General features: G+C 66.1%; 1 protein-coding gene and 1 long non-coding RNA gene across 5 annotated transcripts; one reads left to right on the top strand and one right to left on the bottom strand.

The window, feature by feature from the left end:
• Window positions 1-3,036: 3,036 nt before the first annotated feature.
• KLF8 (KLF transcription factor 8) lies at window positions 3,037-7,446 on the bottom strand. 4 transcript variants are annotated; one of them, XM_067005147.1, is made up of 5 exons: window positions 7,303-7,446; window positions 5,987-6,572; window positions 5,287-5,413; window positions 5,052-5,188; window positions 3,037-3,858 (listed from the first exon to the last, which is right to left on the bottom strand). In XM_067005147.1, the coding sequence occupies exons 1-5, from the start codon at window positions 7,327-7,329 to the stop codon at window positions 3,677-3,679; spliced, it is 1,059 nt and encodes a 352-aa protein (XP_066861248.1). In that variant the 5' UTR covers window positions 7,330-7,446; the 3' UTR covers window positions 3,037-3,676. The 4 variants fall into 4 exon arrangements, with proteins under 4 accessions (XP_066861248.1, XP_066861250.1, XP_066861249.1 ...); XM_067005149.1 differs by having other exon boundaries at window positions 5,287-5,389; window positions 7,303-7,445; XM_067005148.1 differs by having other exon boundaries at window positions 5,987-6,560; window positions 7,303-7,435.
• A 40-nt stretch (window positions 7,447-7,486) lies between these two features.
• Window positions 7,487-8,743, top strand: LOC136791876 (uncharacterized). Its single transcript, XR_010834840.1, has 2 exons — window positions 7,487-7,587; window positions 8,164-8,743. It is a non-coding gene; the product is annotated as an uncharacterized lncRNA (long non-coding RNA).
• Window positions 8,744-10,445: the final 1,702 nt, after the last annotated feature.

Here is a 10,445-nt window from a genome sequence, read left to right as displayed (position 1 = left end):
TTTTTTTTTCCTTTTACAATTATGCATGTGTTTTTGCTTTTCTTTTCTTTTTTTTTTTTTTTTTTCAATTATGCCTGAGGTTTGGGTTGTTGGTTGTTTTTTGTTGTTGTTGGAGGTTTTTTTCTTTTGCTATTATGCCTGGTGGTTTTTGCTTGTTTTATTTGTTGTTGTTGTTGTTTTGTTTGTTTGTTTGTTTTTGCATATATGCATGCCTGGCTTTTTTCAAATTATACTTTTTTTTTTTTTAATTAAGCCTGGTGTTTTGTAGTTTTGGATTTATTTTGTTTTTTTAACTTTAAAAAGAGGGGCAAAATGAAAAAAAAAAAAAAAAAGAGTATGGAAAGCCAGAGCACCGTGGGAATAAAAATCGCCTGATTTTTGTCCTGACCCGAACCCAAAAAGCCATCCCTCCTGCGGGCCCATCCCCAGGACGCTGGGCAGGGGCTCTGGGGCTGCTCCTGCCCTAAGGCCTGGCGGGGGGGGGCGGCCCCGTCCCCGGGGCGGGTATGGGGGGCTCCTGTCCCTGCTCCCCCAGCCATGGGGGGCTTCTGGGTGCACCCATAGGTGCCTGAAACCGGGCGATGCCAGCGCCCGCTGTACCCAAACCCGTGCTGAGCATCCCTGAGTCAGACCGGAGCGAGGGGCAGGAAAAGCTCTGACCATGGCCCAGGTCGAGAACCGAAGCTTGGGTCCCCCCTCCGGTGCCGGGCACCCCCGCAGGGTGCTGCCCCGTCCCGGGAGCACCCACCTCTCGCTGCACGGCCCCAGATTTCCTCCCCTCGGGTGCAGCAGGGGGGACACGACCCCCAGCGATCCCTTTCACCGCCACCGGCAGACAAAGCCCTGCAGAGCTGCCGGGGCAGCCCGCTCCCCCGCCGAAACCCAAAACCACCTCTTCTGCCTCTTCCTTTTCCCTGCCGGGAGGCTGGCGGCCATCAGACCCTTCCTGGGAGCCCTTCAAAGCGCAGCAGCCGCCCCCCTCCTGCCCGGCCCCTGCTAAACCAGTCTGGTGAGCGCGGGGCCGGAGAGGCCCCCTGGGAACCCAGGCCGAGGAACCGGGGCGAACCCCACAGCAAGGAGGAGGACGGGGGGGCTCAATCATCCGTCCTCCCCGCCTGGAAGAGCGATCGACGCCCGATTCCCACGAGAAAGCCAACAGCCAGAGCTGCCCAGGCCACCCAAAGGGGGTCGTGCTCCTGCCCGGCCTCCATTTGAGGTGCAGGCGGGTTGGAGCATCCTCCTGGGGCGCTGGGTCCCGTGGTCATGTTAGCACGGCGCTGGGAGGGCTGTGGGACCGGTGATGAGCCCAAGCTGGGATACGTGTCCTGAGGAGGGAGCAGAAGACACAAGGATGTGTCTTGAGGCCACTGAGAGGCCAAGCTGGGTCGGGGCCGGGCTCCACTCGCCCCAAAGAACATGGACCTCCCTGGGGGTCACCTTGCTCTCGGCCTGAGCGCACCATGCAAAGGGGGCTTCTGGTGGGCACTGGCTGGGCTTCAAGGAGGTACTGGGGGCTCCCAGGCACGTGGGGAAGTCACTTGTGGGTGCCGCAGGGCTGAGATGCAGATCCGCGGTCTCCAGAACAGCTCGTGGAGGCCTGTGGGGTCAATAAGCTTGGGTAGGCGCTGCCTGGAGGCCACGAGATGCACACCCCCCTGCATAGGCACAGTGGGGTCCCGGCAGCCTCCCCAGGGACCCAGGAGCAAGAACCCCACCAGCAGCTCCTGGGTGGTCACTGGGCGAGTTCATGGGGCCGAGGCAGGCCTGAAGCCAGCCCGTGGGGCAGGGCCCACGGCCACTATGGGGCCGGGACACCACAACACAGCTCAGGGAGCGGGTGGTGGCCCCAGGCCAAACATGGATGGGTTCCTGGGCCCACAGGGGTGTGTGTGGAGGCCCCATGTGAGGCTGCTCAGTGCAATTAAGGCTAATTAGCGCCACCAGGGCTCTGCACGGCTGGGAAGCATTGGAGCCTCATGAGAGGATATTAAGGGAGGAGGCAGGAGCCCAGCAGGGCTTGAGCACCTTCCTCAACCACCGCAGCCTGCAGAGGGGACCGATGTCCGTGGCCTTCCTCCCAGGAGCTCCTTCCCACTGCCTGCCCAAGCCTCCGCCATGGGGGAAATCCCTCTGCCAGCACGGATACGGCCATGCCCCACTCAGGGGCTGCGGGTGCCGGGCCCAACCCCACGAGAAGGTGGGCGAAAGGGATGAGCTCAGTGGGGGCCTCCTCTCAGGTACAACTGCAGGTACAACTCCATTTTTTCCCCCCTTTTTGATTTCTTTTTTTTTTTTTGCTTTTCAATAAAACCTCAGAAGAGGACCTCGGGGGTCCAGGAGAGGAGATGGTGAAGCCCAGAAACGTCGTTTGACCCAGCTCAGCCCCTCCCGCGGCGCAGACACACACCACCAAGCTCCTCCGCTTCCAATGTTATTCCCCTGTAGAAAAACATCAAACGGTTTTGTACAAATATCACAGCTCAAGAGTTTAAAATCTCACGGTTTTAAAACAAACAAAGGGGAAAAAAATGAAAAGAAAAAAAAAAAAAGAAAAAGCCCCCACCCCAAACCCCATCCTGGTCTTGGAAAACAGCAGATTCGCAGGACAGACCCCGGACGGGACATCAGTAGTGCTGGCCCCCCAGGGTTGTCACAGCCTCCCCTTTGGGGGGGGCGGGGGTCTTCTCGAGGCCAAGGCAGGGAAGGATGTGGGGGCTCCCCCCCGCCCCAAGGAGCCGGACCAGCTGGTGAGCATGGGCAGGGGGCAGGATGGGGACATGCACACACACGCACACAGAGGAAAAGCCCCCAAGAGGGCCCTTTTTGGCGGCCGTGGGGCTCTGTCCCCCCTCCCCAACCTCTAGGGCAGCTTCCTGGGTAGCTCCCCGGCTCCAACTGGCCCCGGGGGGGGGGGTCACAGCCCCCATCACCCCTCCCCTCCCCACCACCCCAAATCCTGCCACCCTCCCAGCACCAGGGCGAGGGCGACCCCACAAAAATCCCCATTACCATTACAAAGAAAGCGCGTGGCCACGGTCCGTAGGGAGGCTGATGCCTTTTTAAGTTAGAAACGGTTCGACTGTCCCATAGTCTCCAAAAATTGCGAGCCGGCACCCCACCCCCTCCCACCCCCCTTAGAACTCCAAAAATCACAGTTCCACGTTCCGCAAAGTTTCCCTTTTTTCAGCGGTGGCGGTCTCGGTTGTGGGATGGGGCTTTTTTTTTTTTCTTCTCCTTTTTTTCTTTTTCCTTTTGTACCCCCCGCTTGCTTTTTCTTTTCTTCCCGGCCCCCAGCAAGTCCTGGGGAGCCCGGCGTGAGCCAAGGGGGGGCACGGGAAGAGGCGACACACGGGGGGGGGCTCTGGGCGAGGCGGGGAAGGAGGCTCGGCGGCTTTCCCAGGTGGAAGGAGGCAGAGCGGAGGCACGGAGGCCTCCCCGCCTCGGTCCTCGCCACGTCCCCACGCTGCTGCCCGCGGGGAAGGTGAGCGCAGAGGGATGGGCAGGAGGCTGCTGAGAGCCGAGAGGAGCCCAGGAGGAGCCTCCAGGTGCTGCTGGCGGGGAGGAGAGGCCCAGAGGAAGAGGAGGATGCTCCAGAGGCCATCCCACGCTGGTGCTGGGGCTCGCTCCCTGCAGTCCCCGGGGTGCGAGGCCGCCGCGCCTCCGGTCGCCGCGCTCCTCACATCATGATGTGCCGCCGGCGGTGCAGGGCCAAGTGGTCGGAGCGGGAGAAGCTGCGGTCGCAGTCCGAGCAGCGGAAGGGCTTGATGCCCGTGTGCTTGCGGAAGTGCCGGGTCAGCTCGTCGGAGCGGGCGAACTTCCAGGTGCAGCCCTCCCAGGTGCACTTGTAGGGCTTCTCGCCTGCGGGGGGAGCGGGGGGTCAGGCAGCACGGCACCCCCACCCCGGCACCCCCACCCCGGCAGCTAAAGTGGCAGTGCGCTCTCTACTAGGTGCAATACGGTAGTGCCCCCAAAGTGCTTGCGGAGGCGCACCAGGTGAAATACGGTAACGGCCCCAAAGTGCTGGCGCCGTGCTGGGGGGGTGCGTTAGGTGCAATTCGGTAACTGCCCTAAAGGGGTGTACGGGCGTGAGTTGGCTGCGTTATGGCACCGGCCCCGAAGTGCCGGGGCCTACGTGTGTCAGGCGCACCGTGGCGCCGCCCTACAGCCGCCGTGCCCCCTCATGGGCGTTACCCCGCTATCTGCCAGCCGCAGGCCGGTGCCGCCCCCACACGGAGGAGCTCCGGGGCGGCTGCGTGCGGGGTGCGCGGCCACGGCACGGCCGGGAGGAGGCTGCCCTCGTGTGGCCGTGCGCTGGGTGCGCTACGGTAACAGCCCTAAACCGAGGGGATGCGCGCATATTAGGCGCATTACGGTAGCAGCCCTACAGCGCGCGGCGCGCATACTGGGCGCGTTACGGCACCACGCCCGGAGCGGCCGCGCCGTGCCCGACGCCGCCGGGCCCCTCCCACCCCGCCGCTGGGGGCGTGGCCGGCAGCACCTGGAGGCCCCGCCCCCGCCCCGAGGCCCCGCCCCCCGGCCCGAGGCCCCGCCCCCCGGCCCGAGGCCCCGCCCCCGGCCCGAGGCCCCGCCCCCCGGCCCGAGGCCCCGCCCCCCGGCCCGAGGCCCCGCCCCCCGACGCGCCCAGAGGGACCCGCGGGGCCCCGGGGCGGGGCACGGGGCTGGGCAGCGCCCGCCGCCCCCAGGGACTGCCCCGGGCCGGGAAACTGCCCCGGGCCCGGCCGGGACGGCCCCGTCACCCCGCTGCCCGCCACCCTGCTGCCCCATTAGCCTGTCAGCCCGTCACCCCACTAACCTGTCACCCTGTCACCCCACTACCCCATTGCCCCGTCACCCCGCAGCCCCACGACCCTGTCACCCCGTTGCCCTGTCGCCCCATCACCATCTCACCCCGTCACCCCGCTACCTTTTTGCCCCACGACCCCGTCACCCCGTTACCCCATCATCCCACTACCCTGTCACCCCGCCACCGCGCTGTCCCGTCGCCCTGTCACCCCGCCACCCCGTTCCCCTCTCCGCCGCGGCCCCGTTACCCGTGTGTATCCGCCGGTGGGCTTTGAGGTGGGAGCTCTTGGTGTACACCTTGTTGCAGCCCTCGAAGTCGCACTGGTGGATCCGCCGCTTCTTCAGGTCGGGGGACTCGAGGCGGGGCAGGCGCAGGGTGGCAGGCCTGGGGGGGGGACAGGGACAGGGATGGCTGCGCCGTGCGCCCCCCCGGCACCCCACCACCCCCCTCCTCCCGGGGCCGCGTCCCGGGGCCGCACTCACTCGCGCTGCAGGTCCTGGAAGGGCGCGGGGCCGCTCTCCGAGGCGCTGTCCTCGCTGTCGCTCGGCATGTCCATGGGGAACATGGCGCCCGGGTCGATTTTCACTGGGGGGGGGCGGGAAAGAAAAGCTATTGAGGAACAAGGAGGGATGGGGTCAGGCCGGGAGCGCAGGGCACGTGGAGAGCTAACAGCCTGAAAACCCGCCCACCGCACCGACAGGTGGTGTCATGGCCCCCCCCTAAAAAATTAATGGCAGTTTGGGGACAGGGGGGGACAGGGAGGTACCCGTGTGGGTACGGGGGGGCAGCTTGGGGACGCTGCTCTCCGCCCAAAGGAGGGGACATAAGTGAGACATAAGCCCCTTCATAAGGAGGATGGGGACGTTTGGCAGGGGGAGAGAACCCAGGCCACCTACCCCATTCGGAGGCTGGGGACGGGGACACAGCGGGGACAGGGGACATTTTGGGGGGGGGGGGATGACACTGAAACTGGAGCCACTGCGGGTGGACAGCAGCAGGGTGGCACCGCTCCGTGTCACCCGCCCGGGACAGGCACGAGGCCACCGGCACGGGGACACCGCTGTCCCACGCCACGCCCTGGGGGACTCAGGGGCAACTTTTTGGGGGTGCCGCCCCACACCACATCGTTGAGGCCTCGTGTGTAAAGCAGGGGGTGTCCCTGTGGCGTGCGGAGCCCCTTACCGGAGCCGGTGTTCTTGCCGTCGCCCCCGATGAGCGGCACGGTGATGGCGGTGACGCCGTCGGCCGGCATGGTGGTGTAGACGACGGGCAGGGACTGCACCACCACGGGGATGGTCTGCAGGTTGCCCATCTTGCTGGGCAGGTTGACCGAGGGGATGGTGTGGATGACGTGCAGGATCTGCTGCCCGCCGCTGCCCTGCGACGACGCCAGGATGGAGCCGGGCGACAGCACGGCCGGGATGGCCGAGGCGGCCGAGCCCAGCGCCGGGGAGGCGATGGAGACGGTGGGCGCGGCGGGGACGGGGGGCGCCACCAGCAGGGGCGACGAGTGCACGGGGGGCGGCGGGGGCGGCGGCGCCGGGGGCTGCGCGGCGGGCGGCGGCGGCGGCGGGGCCTTGGCCTTGTTGAGGGAGAGGTCGACGGGCTCGGCCTGCGGCTGCCCGCAGTCGGTGGCCAGCAGCTCCTCGGGCGGCTCCGTCTTGATGTCGGCCAGCAGCACCGGGGGCTCCAGGGGGGGCTCGGCCAGCAGCGAGGACGAGCTCATCTTGGGGGGCGCCTTCCCCTGCCCCGCGCCCTGGAGGTAGCGCTAATTAATTAGTTAATTAACGGGGTCATTAATTGCCCCCTCCCCCCCCCCCCCCGTGCCCCCACCCCGCCCCGCACCTGCTCCGGGCGCCACCAACTGCCACTGCCCCCCCCCCGCCTTCGTGCCAGGGGGCGGGGCCTCCGGGTGTGGGCGGGGCCTGCGAGGGGCGGGGCCTGCGAAGGGCGGGGCCTGCGAGGGGCGGGGCCTGGCCGCGCCCCGCCCGCCCCGCCCCCCTCCCCCTCCCCCGCGCCTTAAAGGGGCCGGGCCCTTTAAGACCAAAGGGCGGGGCGGGGCGGGGGGGGGAGGGGGCGCGCGCGGCGACGTCGCGCCTCGCACCCCCCCCGCCCCCCCCCCCCCCCCCGCCGTGACCTTCCCGGCGCGCGCTCCCCGGAAGCGGGGCCGCGCTTAAAGGCGCCGCCGCCGCCACCCCGGGGTGTGTGTGTGTGGGGGGGGGCACAGGGCGGGAGCCGCCCCCGCGGGGACCTCGCCCCCCGCGCCCCCCCTCACAAAATGGCCCCCGCCGCACGCCCGTCCCGCCCCCGGCCGCCGCCCCGGGAAGGCCCCGGGAGGCCCCGTGCGGGGCGGGGCGGCACCTGCGGGGCCCGACCGGGCCGGGCCGGGTCCCCCCCCGCCCCCCCCCCCCAACCCCGCGGCCCCTTTAAGAGGCCGCGCAAGATGGAGGCGGCCTCGCCCCGCTCCCCCCGGCCCGGCCCGGCCCGGCCGCACTCACTTTGCCGTGCGCCTCCTCGGAGCGCATCGCCGCCGCCGCTGCCCCGGGCCCCGGGCGGCGCCGGGCGGGGCGGGGCGGGGCGGGGCGGGCCGGGTGGGGCCGTGCCGGGCCGGGCGGGGCCGGGCCGGGCCGCGCCGCGCCCACGGGCGGGGAGGGGCGGGGCCGCCACGGGCCCCTCACAGGGAGCGGGGGGGGGAAGGGGGGGGCGCCCCCAAAAGTGACGTCATCGCCGGCACCAGCCAATGGGCGGCGCCCCCCAGCGCCCGGCCGTTGCCATGGAAACGGGTGCGGGGGGGGGGGCGCAAATTGGAGGGGGGGGAAGTAGGGGGGGGGGTGAAATTTGGGGGGGGGGGGGGGGCAATGGTGTGCTGCCCCCGGAATCGGGGGGGCTCCCGGGGGTGGGGGGGCGGTGGGGTTTGGGGTGAAAAATGGGGGAATGGGGACTGGGGGGGGGCCTGGAGCCGCCCGGAGGGGCCCAGCCCGTCCCCTGAGGGCCCGGAGCCCGCCCCCAGCCCAGGGGGAGCGGGGGCACCACAGCGCCCCGTGCCCGGCCCCCAGCAGGGTCCCCGCCCCGCCCCGCCCCGCGGGCCCCACCTCGGCTCCCGGCGCTTCGCCCACCCCTGAAGGCAGCAGCACCCCGCCAGGAGGAGGTGAGGTGTTGCTGCCCGGGGAGACCCCGAGAACAGCCCAAGGAGCCGGGGGCCCGGCCCCCTTCCTCGCCAGGTCACCAGCAGCTCCCCGGGACCCCTCGCAGCACGGCAGGGACCGACTCCTTTCACCCCCCTGCAAAGACTTACTTAAACAAAAAAGCGTGTTTTTTCTTTTTTTTTTTTTTTTCTCTCTCTCCCCATCTCTGCTCAGTTCACCTCAGGTGGCAGGAAGGAAATGGTTAGAAAACCCACGAGGAGCAGAGAGCCCCGGCGCGAGGCGCGTGCCGGCAGGAGGCACGGTCGGAGGGGCGGCCGCGCTCGCAGCAGGTCCCCCTGAGCTGGGAGGCTCCCAGACAAACTGGGCTGGGAATTCATCGTGTCTTAGTCCCTGCTGTGACACTTCTGCCAGCGCCAGGGTCAAGCCTGGGTGGCAGAGCTCCAAAACCCCACAGATCGGGCTCCCTAGGGCCAGCTCTGCGTGTAGGATGCCTGAGAGTGAGAGCTGGAGCAGGCATCAACGTTTGGGGTGTTTTGATAGCAAAGGCCTCCAGAGCTGCCAAATTCAGGAGGGGCTTCCTGCTGCGAACTGGGAGCGTCTGGTGGAATGCAGGAGGAGGGCGATCCACCCAACCCCGCCGCTCTGACACCGCCGGGGGACTCTGGCAGGACCCCGAGCAGCACAGCTGCACTGACCTCTGCTGGCAGCGACCGACCCCAGGCTCGGAAAAATTCCTCCAGGTTTGGCTTTTTGGGAGAGAGCCAAACAAAATACAACGTGGTACCGTCGAAAGGTAAGTCAGCCACCTCGAAATAAACCCGTCATCTTATTTTCATCGACGCTGCGGGTGTCTGACAGCTCGCACAGAGCAGCACTTCTGCCAGAGAGCAGAAGGAAAACGTCGGTCTCCAAAGCTCCCCCAAATACACACGCCTGAAGAAAACGGGTTTGCGTCAGAAGCACTTCAGCTCCTGTTGTTGTATCAGCGGCCCCGGAGAGGCTTCAGCCAGCCAGGGTACCTGCGAGTGGGTTTGGCTCCATCTGTTCCAGATCAGCTCCCTTCACACCCGTTCATTACCTGCCTCCCCCCCACCCCCCACACTTCCCCCCTTAACGCATCCCACTTCCACATGCCAACAGCCCGTCCCCCGAGGAAAGCCGGCAGCGCCTCCCCGCCTGCTCTCCCGTACGGAACACGAGATAACCCCCCCTTGGCTCTGTAACCATGGGAATGAGGCAGCATTTCCCACCGTCCCGTCCCCCAGCTCTTGCGGGAGCAGCTGCCTGCTATGAAGCAGTGCCCTCAACAGAAGGTGTTCAGATCCACGCTGGAACCACGGCCGTAAGCCATCTTCTGCTCTCCCCAAGCCTTGAAGCTGCCTCCCCGGTTGCCGCTCGGAGGCATCCGAAGTCGACCTTCCAGGGGCTCCACCAACGTGCGGAGGGGCAGCAACGCATCCATCCTCTTGCTCCGCGGGGCAGGGCTCGGGCGCAGGAAGCCACGAAGTTCCTCCGAGCGGAGCGAGAGCAGGGGCTGACCTCGTCGAAGCGCTCGGGGAGCGCCCGCGGGACGGAGCTGTGGCTGCGTCCCGGCTCGCTCCAACTCGCCAGGCAAAAAGCGACCACGCCGCGGGCAAGGTTCGGTGTCCCCACAGCAGCACGGGCACCGCGTGCACACCTGCGAGCACCGAGGACAAAGGGAAACCCTCCGCTGCATCCCCAACCCATTCACGAGCTCCCCAGAAAGTCAGGCGGCTGAATTTTTAATCGGCATCCAAGTTCCTCTCCCACGGGGACGCTGACTTGATGATTCTCATTGGAAATACACCCAGCCCTACAGATCACAAATACATCTGCTGAGTAGGCGGTGCAAGACACGGGTGTTTAATACTGCAACGATTTAGAACCGATGGAAGATCTCGTGCGCAGCCCAGCCTCAGCTCCCCAGCTGAGATATGCCCTTTAGCTCTGTTCTCACATAACAGACTCACCCTTTCAGATTTTTTCCGAGTGTGTGGGCCAGGGATACAGGGGAAAAGCGTGATTTTGAGAACACAAAATGGAGAGCTAGGCTCGGAGTTGCCACACCCTTTTTTATACAGTAATTTGATGCAGCGAGAAAAAAAAAAGAAGAGATGCTGACAGGCATCAGCTCCCACCCAGCAAGTCAGAGATTCCCCTAACTCAGTGCTCCTGTTCTTCCTGTGTTTAATGGAACCGTGCACAAAAACTCATTAAAAAATAGACGGTACTACAGCCACAGCGGTGCCGAACGCCGTCCAACTGGCCCGTCACGAACACAGCTAATATAGCTCATGCACACACAACCCACAACAACCACGTTCCACAATTCCTACGTGCCCACGTCAGCCCCGGCAAGGAGGCCAGGCACGCCAGGACTATCTCGCTGCCCTTGGCTCCTATTCACTGCCACCTTTCCATCACCTTGGGAAGTGTCGAGAGGCCAATGTCATCCCCACTGCTTCACCCGTTAG

The sequence above is a fragment of the Anser cygnoides genome, chromosome 13 (genome assembly GCF_040182565.1).
Source record: "Anser cygnoides isolate HZ-2024a breed goose chromosome 13, Taihu_goose_T2T_genome, whole genome shotgun sequence".
NCBI lineage: Eukaryota > Metazoa > Chordata > Aves > Anseriformes > Anatidae > Anser > Anser cygnoides.
Note: the sequence above shows the minus strand (reverse complement) of the source record. Positions and strands in the feature narration are given on the sequence as shown.

What these genes read in the sequence shown, in the direction of transcription:
- KLF8 (XM_067005147.1), bottom strand. Translation starts at nt 7,329, where the DNA reads ATGCGCTCCGAGGAGGCGCACGGCAAA. An exon ending in CCGAGGAGGCGCACGGCAAA is followed by an intron (nt 6,573 to 7,302) that starts GTGAGTGCGGCC and finishes CTAATTAATTAG; the next exon opens with CGCTACCTCCAGGGCGCGGG. An exon ending in CGGCAAGAACACCGGCTCCG is followed by an intron (nt 5,414 to 5,986) that starts GTAAGGGGCTCC and finishes GTTCCTCAATAG; the next exon opens with CTTTTCTTTCCCGCCCCCCC.